Here is a 16503-nt window from a genome sequence, read left to right on the forward strand (position 1 = left end):
AAATACCAATTACAACAAAGCTGCTTTCAAATACAATCAAATAGATGTCGACTAATATCCTGATCATTTTGAATATGAACTCTAGATGTTTTTGGAGCTAATAAAACTATAAATATTAATTCTAGAATGAATTTTTTTAGATTAATTTTCGTATTATAATACGAAAATTAATCTAAAAAAATTCATTCTTCAAGGAGGTAAATTAGGGGGTGAAAGTTTTATGAAGCTTTGCCATTTTTGAAGTTAGAAATGTAAAACTTGATATATGAGCTTATGGTTAGAGACGGTTATTTTACTCTTTTCCTAACAATTCATTCTTTAAAAGGGCCAAATTGGGGATGAAAGTTTATATGAAACTCCGTATTTTTGGTGGTGAAAAGGAGATGATAGTTTGTATGAAAAATCGTTATTTTTGAATTAATTACTTAACCGATTTTAAAATTTATTTCACCTATAGAAAGTTACAATATCAGAGAGTATCATGGGCAAAATTTCATTTCAAAAAAAGTTAGAGCACTCCCCCCCCCCCAAAATTAATAAAATAGTGAATAAAAAGGAGGATAAGTGCTAGGGCTATAATGCGCTAGGGCTAAAATTGATCCAGAAAATTGGGGAAAAAATCGAAATTTAATATGGGTAAAAATTGCATATTTCTGTACCGACGTCCTATTTACCGTAAAAGTATAAGCCCGGGTAGCTCAGTCGGTAGAGCATTGGACTTTTAATCCAAGGGTCCAGGGTTCAAGTCCCTGCTCGGGCGATGCTTTTTATTCAAATTGTTCTTTCAGACTTTATTTTCTGATTTGAAAACTGTAAAGAGTAGCGAAGAAAACTATAAAAAGTCCCGTACGCGCAGTAGTGAATGAAACTAAACCAGTGTAACAATTTTCGTGCTACAAAATTTAGCTTCTCATTTCATTTGAAATTTAAAAACTTTTCTTTCTAAATTCTGTTTATTTTTTGAAATTTCAGATTCAATAATTTCGGTGACAAAGGTGGAAGGGCGGTTAATTGTTACAACTTTTCTTTAACATTTTTCTAACATATTTTTTAAAATTTTTTAAAAATATTCACATTTTTTCCCTGAGTGTGCTCCTATGTTCTGTGTACTTTTCAAAATAACTTTACTACTTGAAAGACAAAGTTTCAAGGAATTATTTAGTAAATTTTTTGAGAACATTTTCAAATTCAAAATGAACATTCGTTTTTCTTTACTCGTACATTTGGATCTTATGAATAAATAACCTTAACTAAATTTAAAAATAAAAAAACATTGTTATATGTCAAAAATTGATTTTATTTGAATACGGTAAATTTTTAACAAAGTACAAAAATATGAACTCACAATTTAATAAGCTTCTACACTACTACTAGTACTAGCCCGTGCGGTGGCTTTTTGCCATTGTATTCTTTCATAATCCGCTGATATTCGACGGGCTGTAGTTGCATATTTTTTCAAAACATTATGGAGATGTTGGTAGTATACACGATACTTTTCATTAGCTTCTGAAAGACGTTTTAATCTTTGTAAAATATGGAAAAATGTGAATGTTGGCAAGCAGAGCGGAGGTGCATTTGGCAATATTGGATTCTTTAAACCAAACAATTCTTTTCCTTTTCCTAACGCGGCATCAACATAATCAACACATATCCTACATGCTTCCAATATTCGACCACTTGAATTGTACAAACGAATTAACTCACCGGCATTTCGAACCTAAAATAAAAAAGAAAACGTTGTAATAATTGGAAATTTTTTAAAATTTAATCATATACTGCCATCCTTAATAGTAGAAAATTCGAAGTACTCCTAATATCCGTTTAACTATTGAATTTGCTAGTCTCAAATCGTTATAATTAATGATGATGTTAATTTTGTAAATAAATTCATTTTAAAATGAAACTATACTTTCATTTAAAATAGAAAAATATTTCTTTGAATGGGTAACTTATAATCTCTAACGACATTCTCTTGCTCTCTCTTATTTATTGCATACAGATAGCTGAATCGATCTAAATTAAAATATCGATTCAGATTTCAAAATAATCCCAAAAATACATTAAAAAAATGCCTAACATTCTTAGAATATGGTAGCTATTCTAGGAATCTTTCCTATGATCCTAAAAGCTACTTTCGCAGTTTTTGTTAGCTATCAACAACTTCAGTAATATAAAAAGAAAACCGAGGTCATTAGAAAAAGAACATGCTGGCCTGGTCAGAAGTGTCTTATCCAAACTCGTTCTCTTAATTGCAAAAATACGGCAACATAAAATACGACATGCAAACTTTTGTCTTTTAGAATCACTCCCTCCCTCATCACGCTACAAAAGAAACTTTGAATTTTTGAAAACATTATACTCCTTCTTTGATGTAAGAATAGAGTAACAAATTTCTCACCTTATACGATGCTGTTAGCCAATATGGAAGATATCCATTGAATGCAATAATACGTCTTGCAACAACTTTATGTAAAACCGTTAAATTATCTTCCTCGTATTTCATCAACATTTCTTTTAAAAACATCCAACCAACTTTTGCGGCACTAGTTTCGCCTAATGCCAAATCAGCTACAGAATTTTTAATTAACCATGCACTTGATTCAGGAGATTGATTACGATTTAATCGCAGACAAGCTGTTGTAAGTGCTTCAAAAACTGTATCATACGACAAGCCAAATGTCGTACATAAATTAGCTGCTGCTTCAAATAATCCCACATTTAAAAGTAAACCAACTAATTCATTTGGCGCTGAAAGAATGAATCAAAAAATTAATATTTTAATCATTTTGTATAATTTACATTCGCAATTTAAAACAATTAATACTATATCTAACGGAGGGGGGATCTAGCCTCTACCATTGATAATCTGATAATAACTCCAAATAAATTTGAACTAACAATATAATCCTGTAAATACAGCCATTTATGAAACGCATTTCCAATGATAAGTTTTGCTGTTCAAGCTGTTTCCATTTGTTGATATTTATTGATTTTTGACCTTAAGACTGTTGACTGCGATCTTATTTTCAAAAACGAATAACTTTCTACTTACTAGAATAGCAGGATATTTGAAATTGTGGACTTAATTTGGATAATGTTAATCTGGCAGTTACATGTTCCAATTCCTTTTTAATATCTTCAATATTTAACACTTCAATATCACGTTTTAATTCAATTTTTTCCGCCTGTAAACAAATATTCGATGAGAATAAACAATCAGTTGAAATGAAAAATCGTATTCGTGAATTTTTTTTATCATTTCACCTTTATGATGAGTTAGTTTTTACTTTTTTGCATTCTATACGTTTATTGAAGTTTCTAAAAACACGATTAGTTTGCTACTTGTTTCATTTTAGGAAAAAGGTCTCTTTATTTTATTAGCTTGAAGAACTCTAAAGTCGCCCTTTTAGCAATTGCTTTTACGGACTCGCTCAATTTAATGGACTTGTTTGTACGCCGCGTTAAATTTTTTTCAATTTTTAATAAAATCAAAATAAGGAGACAATAAAACTACGATATGCAGTAAATTAATGGTGGTAATATAACGACATATTTTTTTTTAAAAGTTAGTGGAAGGAAAAAAAGTTGGTTTACACCAACTTTAAAAGTCTTTATACGCTGATTTTTTCATTTCTTTCCCCGAACTCGGTAAAATTGTAAGTATCGAAAAGATAGTTTGATGGAAAATTTTCGTTTTCAATACATGTTTTTGAAATAAAAGTGTAGTATCAAAAATTTATTTCATAAAAATGGGTTCAAAAAAAGTGCACATCTATTACATTTTTGTAGGACCATCATATATAAAAGTAAGAATAATATTTTTAATACATACTCCATCATCATTTTGAAATTCTGATATAGTCAGAAAAGTATTTTGCAATCTTTTTCGAATTTCATCTGTTAATTCAATCTTCAATGGGCCAACACCTGGTATTTCAACATTTTCTGCAATTTCAACAACAGGTTGCTCATCAACAAAAGCTCTCGGTCGAACAATAAATTGAAATGGTTTTTCGACTAAATACAAGCAATTTAAACATGATAAATAACTCTTGACTTGTCGTTCAAGTGCCCATTCTTGATTTATTTGGCTCAACACTAGACCTTGTTCGTACATAACAGTTCCAGCTGCAACAACAAAAAAAGAAAGTATTAGCGATATTTATTTGTGGAAATAAAAATTTTTTCTAACAAGCGTTTGCAATCAATACTGTGATTAATTTAGAATCTAAACCAAATCTAAAATCTTTAAATGAATAAATTTTAATTTTCTATCTATAATCGCCTTTTTGGTAATTAGATATCTTTATGTACGTTAATCTGAATTTACAGAGAAAAAAGTTTTTTTTATATATAGATACACATAAAAATTAAAAATCCAATTTACCTCGTCTAAAATTTCCTTTGATCATATGAAAGCTGTATAGAAAATCATATACATAATTTTCCTGCAAATTCATTGCACGGGCTCGTGATTCAACAATATTTTCAAATTCAGAAATCATACCAACATACGGAAATTTAATTAATGTATCCAATTGTTTTTTTTCCAATAATGTACCAACTAATTGTCGTAAGCAATCTTTACGTCTGTTACGGTCTGGATTTGCATCTAATGCATGATATGCTTGCTCATAATGATCCAAATTTAAATGATGTACAAAAATTATTGAGTGTAATGTAGCTAAATGTGTTTCGTTTTCATCATCAATTCGACTAATTGCGGTCTCAGCCATTTTAATTGCACAGTCATATGCATCGTATTGTTCAAATAAATTAATAACCTGTAAAAAATAATTATTTTTTAGAAACAGTATTTTACGGCCTTTTGCTTCATGCAGTTAATAGCACGTCGCTCGGAATGCTATATTGTTCGATTTTTATGCAAGCGGTATCATAATTCCTCAGGTAATAATGAATTTTCAAATAAAACTTGTGAATTATGCTTATATGTTCGCTTTCTTTTTTAAATAAAAATTATTTGTCGAAGTATTCTTTAAATTTATTTTTATTTTAAAATTAGTCATTCGGGCACTTTATTTTTTTTAAATCTAAGTAAGCTACTGCTACTGTTTTTCACCATTATTTAACTACCTAAGTATGAAATAAATAATAAATGACTAAATATTCAGATATGTTAAAAATTTTAGACTAAATTCGCTACAATATCCTAAAATTCAGTTACAATTCCCTTATCAAAACCTCAAATTTCCTACATTTATATTGATTAATAATTTTAAATCATATCCTCAATTTATTTATAATTAACATTACCTTTAAGTAATATTCTGTTAAAGCTTTCGTTTCAGTATTTTCTTCTCCCGATAAATTAATAATCTTTTCAATTAAAAATTTATCCGTATATATTCCATTCGCAGCTAACTGGAATAAGTCTAGCGCTTTACGACGTTCACCATTTGCAAGAAATGCTACCGCTAACAAAAATTGACCTACAAAATTAAAACATAACTTTTCAGTAATTACAGATTTTTCAGTATTTTTAATGTCAAACAAAAATATTTACGTGAACAATTGTTCCATTCACACCATGGACTTAATTGTCGAACATATTGTTGTAAAATTAAATGTTGGCCACTAGATAACAGCCATTCACCAAGTGTAAGAGTACCACTAACTGGCCAACTATTGAAATTAATATTAAGGATTTAAATAATTTGAATAGAAATTAGTGTATCATATTAATCGCACGATACACGTTTGATATTTTTACGGAATAAATTATTATATAAGGGAATCACCAATCGCTGTAAGTCTTTTTCAGCAATCTTTTGACAGGTTGGCAGAATTATTGAAGATTGAGCTACAGTCAAATATCATCTGTTCAGCTATACTCGATTGAATAAAATAGGTGAGTTTAATAGACTGACTTGGTTGAATAGACTAGTTGAGGCAATACAGTTAATGCATTCATGTTGGAAAAAATTCTGATAAAACCTCCAAGTTTTAAAAAAAGAAGGTTTTAAATTCATCTTTGAAACTGGTCTTGATAGAATCTTGTGGTTTAATTAGTTTATAATAAAACTTGTCATGTAATCGTTATTTAAAAAAGGATACATTAATTTAGAAATAATTCCAGCATATGTTAGTAAAGAGTTGTGCCAGTATGGAATTGCATTTAAATCACTCTGTAAATTGGCCAATTGTTGATGAGCACGCCTTCCACCATCACCCAAAATAAATAATTCCGGTAGAGTTGTGTATCGTTGAGACAAAGCTCTTGAACTTGTTATCACAGGTGCAAGTTGTAAACAGGATAATTTTTGTTGAGAGCTTTCCCTTAATAAACATAAAAATGACGTTTTTTTTAAAAATATTATTCAAAAGTAGGCAATGGTAAGTGTACTTACAACATAGTTATAGGTGACGCAATTGTTTCGCTTAGCCATACAATCGTAAAATATGCTTGCGTAAAAACAACGGTATCCGGCATACAAACAGATCGAATTGCTTCTAAAATATCCCAATCTTGCTGTCTACCTTCTAAGAGAATATGTTGCAAAAATAATAAATTGCGACAAATTGAGAACCTGAAACAATTAAATTGTATTTCTGAATACTAGTGAAATTACATGAAAAAGAGGATTATTCTGGGAAAAAAAACACCCGAAGTTTAAAATTGGTAAACAAATATCCTAAGAAGAATGGTATAATGTTATAAACAATTTCTCTCTTTTTCTCCTTCCCTTGAACACCAAAAAAGCCTTCGTCACTGTTATCATCAGATCTCGATTCGTATGAATTTGACTTCAATTAATCAAGTCGTTCAGATTTCAAATTTAAAAACAAATAGAAACACACAATATTCCTTTTGCAGTTTTGACCAGAACATGAATACCATGTATATTTAGTATCACTAAAAATACACATGGTATCCAAATCCCTGGAGTTTAATCTCTTAAAAAAGGGTCAAAAGAGTGAGAAATAGAGGAGGAATTTTTTATGTTAAAATGCCGAAAAAAAATATTTTAAAATTGGCAAATCTATTCAGAAACAGAAATATTGATAAACTTATTTTGTTTGTGTACTAAATTTTGAATATAATAAACAGGAACAATCTTTAGTAATGGTCGAGTAAATCTTAATTAAAGAGAATAGAAAAAAATACACATATTTCCAACAAATACAAATAAAAATGTTTACCTTATAATTGCCATTTGGTGCACACTTTCTGTAACTACCGATGCTCCTAATGAACTAGAATACATATGATCAATCATCGCAGACATTTTTCTTAAATAAGGACCTAAAATAGAACATAACGATCATCAGTATCGTCACTTTATTAATATCTTCGGGGTTCAAACATACTATCATCAAATATTTTTAATGGAAGTACTCAAATGTGTTTACGGGGTTACATCCTATATTGTAAGTATTTTACAACTTCAAAAGTACATGTTAATTTTAATTTTTAATTAATAAATATGTCATTTATGTGAAATTAATATAGAAAAATTAATTATTACTCTAGCATTTAAACAAACGTGGCGTTATTAAAAACTATTACTCACCATTTTCATCATCAGAATCTTCATTGTAAACATAATATTTATCCAACCGTAATATTTGTAATAGAAAATGAATTGCTTGGTACAGATCAGTTATACCAGAAGCTTTACGACATAGTTCCCAAATAACTGCTGCCGAAATAGTTGAATCATTACCACTAGAAATTAATTCTTCGACCAATTCAGCGATTATTTGATCAGGTGGTCGGAAAAACCTTAATTCTTTTTCAATATTTGCTTTAATTTCATCTGTCAAACACTGTTCGATAGATACCAGAATCGATATTAATTGTAATAAATCTTTACAAACTGCAGGATCTAAAATTTGAAAAAAAATTTTGTTAAGCAATTTCAAAATTTATCTAATGACCTAAAATGACAATACATAGTTTGCATTTTAGACCATTTTATTATAATATTAATTTCGATTGTTATAAATATTTTATTTGAGCAATTTTACCATTCGATACCATATGTGAAGAAAGTAATTGTTCTACTGTCGTGTGAGATCCACACAATATAAGATGTTCCAAAATCTCCATTGGACGCATTATTGATATTGTTGCTTTTCGTATTAATATTAATCCCGACACAGGTGGTAATAATAAAATGCCCAAAGGTCGTGCTCCGGTAGCATTATATTGGGCACAGCATGAATAAAATCGTGACCAACATCTAAAATTAAAATTATTTTGTAATTTTTTAGAAAGATATCAAGTTTTTTTTATTAAAAAATATAGAAACCTGTTTGAAATTTCTAAATAATCGTCATCACTCAATTCATATTCCATAACTTCAGCTTGAATTTCTGCTTCAATTGCCATGCACACCCGTTGTTTAAGTAAGGTTGGTGATATTGAAACATCTGTTAACATTGCTGATTTCTTATAAATCTGTAAAAAAAAAATTTTAATAAAGAACTAGACATAAATTTTGGAACTGAATGTAAATTACTGGAAAAGGTAGGCGTTAATTTCTTTTTCCAAATGTTTGCTACACATGATTGCTGCGGTGATTTAAATACGGGCTATGAACCGCCCAATTTCACACAGCAAAAGGTATTGTTTAACAACCTATGCTATTGTAAAAGTCAATTACCCAAGATAAAAATAAATTAATATGGTTAATAATACTACATAACTACATACTAGTAGCCAATTTCTCTCACATAAAATCGGTATTGTGAAAGGGCCTATCGAATATGTAAAGACAAGCAATTTTAAAATACTTACACTTAAAGCACGAATAATAACAAAAAATGGAAATCGACCAGGATAAAATATATAATCAGAATACGCTTGACGAGGATCTAAATTTGAATCTGCTGGTATATAATCACGTGGTGGCGCTGGTTCTAGTACAGATGGCATCCATAATGCTGTTTGTCCAGATTCGAGTAAATACGAATTCGTAACGGAACAGTCACCTTGTGAACCCCGCCAAACAACCCATAAACGTTGACTATCCAATGTGTAATCCACTAAATCATACTAAAAATAAATGATTATAAATAAATACAGATAAAATTATACAAAATAATAATTCTTCTAACCTCTGGTGCATACAAAGTACACACTCTTAAAAATACGAACATTCCGTCCTCAAAACCTGCTTTAAATATTTGAAATTGGCAAGCATTTGAAAAGCATAAAAATATTCCAATTAATAAATTTTCTTCATCACTGTCTGTTGATTTTCTTAAAATATGATTTTGAGCTGTAATGATAATTAATAAATAATAATAGAAGAAAAAATAAATCATTAAATTATTAATTAGATTAGATCTCACGACTTTCTTTAAATCAGAGAAGGTCAGAGAATGAAGCCGACTTTATTCAGTAATCGACTCAAGGAATCGAACTCTTCTTTATCGATAGAAATTCATGCAAAACTCAAAGTTTCTCTATTTTGCACTCGTTTTTATTAAATTTATCCTTGAGTATCTGAACAATTTCGGGCAGATTATTTGACACAGATAATCTGCCTGAAAATGGCAGATTAGTATCTGACAACATAGGTTTGTTCATTTAAAATTTATAGATTAACATAGCATCTGCCTAGCAAATAATTAAAACTTACACCCTTGTGTTAATTGCGATTGACTGTCAGCAGTATCACCTAAAACATCTACACTTCTAACACAAGCACTTTTTGAACATGACCAAACTCTTAAGTGACCATCTCTACCTAGGACCAAAGCGTAAGTTTCTGATTGAATGCAATGAAGTAATAAGCTCACTGCTACTTGTCCATCCGTACTTTTTCCACTCCTATAAATATTATCATTATTATATTACTTTATACAACATGAAGTTAAAATCATGGTGGATTACCTAAATGCACCTGCAATTCCTGATAAAAATCGAGGTACAATAGAATCTTGTTTTAATTCAGTAGTATAGCATTGTGTACTATTAAGTACCATACGAATTAAAAGTATTGTAATTGTATTATAAGCTAATATAAATGTTGCTTCATTATCTGCTCGATTGAAAGTTGATGCTGCGGCATGAGGTAATACTGATCCTATAAAAAAATTATTGATTAGAAATTTCTTACATCAATAAATACAGTAGAAATTGATTCTAGTGAAATCACTTTGTATATAGATCCGGTGGATCCTTTTAATTTCTGTGAAGTTATATATTATCTCTGAATCCGACTATAGTAGGTGGATTCGGATAATTCGTGCCTTGATATCATTAAATTAGAATTAAGCGTTAGATTTTGTTGATGAATGTTAACTATTCGAAAAAAGATCTGTCTGTTGCCTATTCGAAAAAAGATGCAACCTGAGTGTGGTGAACATTAGCTCTCTAACCATTCTGAATCTACATTTCTAACTTTATCATATTGTATTGATGATTGACTCCGTTGTTATTTCCGTCAACTTGACTTTAAGAAAGAAAAAAGTGCTAAAGACATTCTATTCAAAAGTTGATTTTTTTGTAGTTTTTGAGATGTTTGTTTAATGACTCAATATTTTACCAAAAATTTATCAATTTTCTATCTCTCAAATTTCGGTGTGGGCCAAAAGCAGTATTCTTTTAAGGTGTCTATATGATCTCAAAAATGCATCAAGTCAATAACTATCCAAATCCAACTGCTATTACTAGGTTCCGAGGCTTCGATTTATATATATATACAATTTATTAACAGAAAATTTTTCAAATTCATCTGCACTTTGCGCGCTTCACTGGACAGGAACTGAAGAACTTAGCAAAGACTAAGGAGTATCAATGTTTTTATTAATTTTGTATTCGTTTCATAGTCTAGTAGCTGGCAACATAGTTACTGAAACCTATGTCTTAAGCGTACGTGAACAATTACACATAATTCCATTTTTCAAACAAAAGTAACACTTGAACGTTAACTATTTTTTGTTTATTATAAGAGATTCTCCAACACAATTTTGTGTTTTAATATTTTCATTAGGTAACAATTTTTATACAAGTCAATCAGATCAAGTAGTAAGTAAAGGACCTTACGACAACCAACTGAAGAACTTAGCAAAGACTAAGGAGTATCAATGTTTTTATTAATTTTGTATTCGTTCCATAGTCTAGTAGCTGGAAACATAAACATAGTCAACGTTCACAGTATTTCGTAATTAATTTTATTTTTTAATTTTTACCGATATTATTCACAACATGATAAGTTGAAGGATCTTTTGCTTGTAATACACTAGCTTCGGCAAAAATGGATGGAACAGTAAGATCTGGATGACTAGCACCAAATACATTATGCTAAAAATGAAAACAAATAAAAATAAGTATCATCATATTTGAAACTAATCTCAGTTTCAATGATTATACACATACTTGTTTATGAATTCTTTCGGGATGAGAAAACGTTAAGCAATGGACACTACATACAGTTGGAATTAATATAATCACTTGTCCATTAATTTCGTGTATTGTAATACCATCTAATATCGGTGTATCGGTAAAACGGTATCGTACACGAGCGTCTATTAAATTCACATCCATGCTTTGTTCAACTAACTCAAGAATATCATGATAAATACGCCTAAAATAAAAATTTTCTTTAAGATATTGTCACGGTCTTTTTCCCGCTTAAACTCACCAGTAAATAAATCGATTTCGTGTATAGTATTTTGATGAATCCTGGTAACAATAGCCACCAGCTCTTTCAGCCACTTTAACATCTTGTAATATACTTTGAGTTCCTCCTAAATTTTGATATACATAAGTTATTTTTATTATTTTACAAAATTTATCTGTATTATTTCTTATACCTGTATTAAGTATTATTTCTTTCCATTTTTCAGCCACTGTTTGGTCAGGTATTACTTCACGATACCCAAATTTAAAATCTTTCATTGTGTATTTAAGTGACAAATTTTTAATTTTATTTACTATAAATTTAATCCAGTGTTTTAAATTTAAACCGGCTAAACGCTAGTCATAACCTTTACATGTTAGAAAATTAACACATGTGATAGTGAATTACTAGACAATTATTATTTATTTAAAATTAGTTAATTACTATTTTCAGTTATTAAAATTTATTTGGTAATTTACTATTTAAAAATCAATATCAAAAATAATTAAAAATTAAATTTTCGTTTTGATTTTTGAACAAATTAATTAGTTATTATTTATAGTCACTATTATTATAAATAATAATAATATTCTTCAGCTATGTCACTGATGTGTAATAAACACTGGATAGTAGATGCCTATACAACTTTTATCATTGGTCGTTGTGTCGGCATAAGAACTAAAGAAGGCCTTTCTATGAGGTCATCCAAAATCCAGTGTTTTATATAGATCAGTGATCTGAATTAACAAAACAATGAAGGCTGCGTTCTATTTAAATTAAGTCGCTTTTAAGTGTAAATTCGCTTGGTAGATGCATTGGAAGAATTGGGAAACAGCACCGATTTTAATGAAACTTTTAATTGTATTGTGTTTAAAGGATCCCAAGGAACATTCAGCCAACTTTACCTGTCATAGGGGGGCATACCCTAATGGAAAAAATATTTTTCCGAATAAGAAGAAAGAATAAGTCTTAATAAGTGTTAGAAACTCTGAAAATGTCTTAGGAACTCTTAACAACTCTTTATCCAAACTTATTAAATCTGGAAAACTCTGAATTAGACAGTCCAAAAACGTTGACAAATTCAGAGTTATTCAGAGTTCCTTAGACTTTTTAATAGTTTCTTCAAATATATCCACCAGGGTAGGGCCTAAGCGGGAAGGAAATGTAGCCCAAAATTTTTTTGAAATGCTTTTTCTAAAAAATATCTAACTTAGCTTGTTAGAAATACTTAATTAATTTTTTTCATTGATTGTTTGACAATTTTAAAAATAATTTATGTCATATATTATGTTCATTTGTTTTTATCTTCCAAATCTGTTTTTTGCTCAGTAGTCAGTAAATGGCAGAAATCAAAACTATTATTATTACCATGAAGGTTAGAGAGAAGGAGAACGATCGCTACGCGCTAAAGCATTAGCGCGCGAGGTCCCTGATAATTCGTCGGTAAGTAGTATCTGCGAAGTTAGCTGTTTATGAGTATAAGTAGATGAAGTTAGTTGCATAATGTACAAATTTAACAACAGCCCGCTTTTATTGAGACAACTTAGCGATCGCAGCGCCTCACTTATTTTGACCGATTTTCTGGGACACTATTCCCTACAGCGATCGTTCTTCTTCTCTCTAACCTCCATGATTATTATGTATTACTTTAGCCGCAACTAACCTATTTCATATTCACACAAAACAAATATAGTTTTCAAAACAATAAAAGGAATTTGGAAATATAATTTTTGTATTTTTTCTACAATTTTTAATAATTTTGAAGATAATTAATATATTACATAATGTGCTTTTGAATGTATTAAATCATATAATGATTTAATTAAATACGTACCTGGAAAATCCTTGAAATAAGTAAATATTAGTTTATTAGATTATGATGACATGTAATTGATAAAAAAAAATTGTTAAGATTATGTTGAGTACATCACATAATTTTCATTTTTAGACATGCTGGTCATTGTAATCGAATATAGATAAAATTTATACTCAAACTAGTAAAGAAAAAAGTAATGAAGTTGTTAATAAGTTAGTCATATGTGACTTGGTGTGATTTTAACATATTAAATTCAAAAAAAGTTTAAACAATATTAATACAAAAATGAATATAAAGGCAGTTAAAGCGATCGCTGGTGTGTTTTTGGGATGTATGTCGAACATGGTATTTTTGGAATTACTTGTGAAAAATGATCCAAGTATAGGAAGTTTAACAACATTTTTACAATTTGCATTTATTGCTGCATATGGATTTATATACATTTCAAAATTTGGAACTGTAAAAGCACATATTCCAATTATGGAATATGTTAGTTTAGTAATAATGTTTTTCCTGACAAATGTTATGAATAACATGGCTTTTGATTATAAAATTCCAGTTCCTTTACACATGATATTCCGTTCTGGTTCATTGATAGCAAATATGATCATGGGTATATTTATATTAAATAAAACATATACTTTATTAAAATATTTATCGGTGTTAATGATTACAATTGGGATTACAATATGTACATTGTTATCAAGTAATCAAGATTCGAATCAATCTCCAGACAATTTCTTTTGGTGGGTTATTGGAATAACACTATTGACAGTGGCATTGTTAGTATCAGCACGTATGGGAATTAGCCAAGAACGTATTTTCAAACAGTATGGAAAACATCCAATGGAAGCTTTATATTATTCTCATTTATTTTCATTACCTGGTTTTATATTTGTGTACAATGATATATTAAAGTATTTCGTAAATATAATGCCTGGACCACAATACACTCTACCAATTTTGGGTGATATTCCATTACAATGGGTATTTTTAGCTGGTAATGTGATTACTCAATTTTTATGTATTAGTTCGGTGTACACATTAACAACGGAATGTACATCGTTAACTGTGACATTGGTGCTAACATTAAGAAAATTTACATCATTATTATTATCAATTATATATTTTAGAAATCCATTTACACTTGGCCATTGGCTTGGTACATTTTTAGTATTTGGTGGTACTTTAATATTTACAGAAGTGCCCCAAACAGTATTAGTTTATTTACAATCTAGTAAAAAAAGTGCTAAAAAAGTTCAATAATGTTGGTTTTTGTTTTAAACTAAAATTGTAAATATTTTGTTATATTTTTAACGATTGCTAATAATATGCTTTATAAAATGTTTTTGCGTAAACAACAAAGCCAGATTTTGTGAAAATTTTTGGCACATTGGTTTTTTCTTAAAAACGGCGTGCCGTATAAACTTAATTTTGTGTAACAGGTAAAGAATTAGTGACTTCTTTAAAATTCAATACATATCTCAATTCATTACTCAGTGGAAAAGGTCACTCGAATCGGCATCAAATCACTCGAGTTATAAAAAGTTCTAAAAATGTATTATCGATCTTGTAAACTAATTTTTTTAATATAATCTCTTGATTATTATTATTGGAGTAATTCAACGATTTTTGTTCATTTTTTCAATGTATTTAACAGTAATTAGTTCGAGGGGCTTGTCACTTCTCGAATATGCTTCTTAAAGAGAGACTTTGTACTCCCCCTAAACATTCAACTACCCATACTGCTTCGCGCTTGCATAAAATATATTCTGTATTTTATAATTTTCATCCGATTGAAACTGTCTTTGTCACTTTATAAGTTTAAAAGCATTCCTAAGAAATAGCTTATTTGATTATTTCAAACTGAAACGAGAATCAATCGATGATTTTCAAGATTTTGACACACATTTAACTTAGGGGTAAAATGGAGATCTTACTTTTTTGAAGTCGGTTAATATCTATTCAATTTTACCTTTAAATTAATAAAATAAACAAAACTCGTTGATTTAGTTCCTTTTTAATTAATTGTTTCCAATAACCAATAGCTTTTATTTAACCAACATAATTACAAATATATATTGAAAATAGGGTGTTTTCGTTGTTTTATGGTACATACCGGTATGAAACCGGTAATACATTTTTGGAAAGCTTATGTCTTGAAAAAGTTTTTTTCTGGAATAGGCACACCTAATGTTTAAAACTTTTTTGAATAGCCTTCTTTGGAAAAAGCAAGATGCAAACTAGATTTCGTAACTCGGGTGATTTGATGCCGTACATTATTCATGGGAGTTCCCGCATTTAAGGCGTATATTTAACCATCCATTTTATCATTTTAAAAGAGTTAATATTTCATTAACTGTTACGCAAAACTAATTGAACACATACTTTTGTTAGGATACAGTTTATAGTTAGATAATGTTGAAAAAAGTTAAAAAAAAACCTGGAACTCGAGGGCCGTTATTTTCGCTCAGAGTTTATTGGTCTAATTTTTGATAGAGCCTTAATATAGCCTTCTAGGTGAGCAATTAATTAATGACGGATACCCTGTATTTATTTATTTTGTCGAGTCAGTTTTACTGATTAACATGCAAATCAGTCAATGAAATCAAATATTCCCCGTTGCAACATATTAATTATTAAAACTCATTACCATTAGTTTAATCGACCGTGTATTATTTACTCATTTTTCATATTTTAAATTACCAATCGTTAAAAATACACCTAACATTAACAAAACATTTTTATCTAGTTGAATTTTATATTATGTTGAATTTAGTTAAATTTTATAAAATAAAAAATGTATTTAAACAATAATTCATTGTACATTTGAATTAAATATATTTTATTTATAAGACTAAAATACCTTGAAATGGAATTCCTTACATAATATGAAAACAACGGTATATTTTTCCCAAGGTTACGAATTTACGGGTATACACTCCTAGAGATAATAGGTAATTAGAACCGTAAAGTGGGCAAGTGGCCGCACAAACGATTGATTGCTGTAGAGAGAGACCAAATTTTAGAGGCGCGTGTAGGCGCGATAGCTGTCCATAGAGGTAATACATAAAGTCTTTGTAGCTGTTTTCG

At 29.3% G+C, this 16503-nt stretch overlaps 2 protein-coding genes across 2 annotated transcripts; one reads left to right on the top strand and one right to left on the bottom strand.

Moving 5' to 3' along the window:
• Positions 1-1315: 1315 nt before the first annotated feature.
• LOC123305095 (nuclear pore complex protein Nup160 homolog) lies at positions 1316-12014 on the bottom strand. The gene is made up of 21 exons (XM_044886711.1): positions 11788-12014; positions 11616-11721; positions 11351-11558; positions 11164-11275; positions 9863-10055; positions 9609-9799; positions 9082-9245; positions 8762-9019; positions 8274-8422; positions 7990-8204; positions 7533-7847; positions 7162-7264; positions 6369-6548; positions 6076-6297; positions 5525-5643; positions 5275-5450; positions 4388-4784; positions 3833-4128; positions 3053-3185; positions 2399-2748; positions 1316-1717 (listed from the first exon to the last, which is right to left on the bottom strand). Exons 1-21 carry the CDS (start codon positions 11870-11872, stop codon positions 1349-1351), a joined length of 4341 nt encoding a protein of 1446 aa, XP_044742646.1. The 5' UTR covers positions 11873-12014; the 3' UTR covers positions 1316-1348.
• Positions 12015-13528: 1514 nt separating this feature from the next.
• Positions 13529-14691, top strand: LOC123296712 (UDP-xylose and UDP-N-acetylglucosamine transporter-like). The gene has a single exon (XM_044878314.1). The coding sequence runs from the start codon at positions 13696-13698 to the stop codon at positions 14674-14676; it is 981 nt and encodes a 326-aa protein (XP_044734249.1). The 5' UTR covers positions 13529-13695; the 3' UTR covers positions 14677-14691.
• Positions 14692-16503: the final 1812 nt, after the last annotated feature.

This window comes from Chrysoperla carnea, chromosome 1, assembly GCF_905475395.1.
Source record: "Chrysoperla carnea chromosome 1, inChrCarn1.1, whole genome shotgun sequence".
Classification (NCBI taxonomy): domain Eukaryota; kingdom Metazoa; phylum Arthropoda; class Insecta; order Neuroptera; family Chrysopidae; genus Chrysoperla; species Chrysoperla carnea.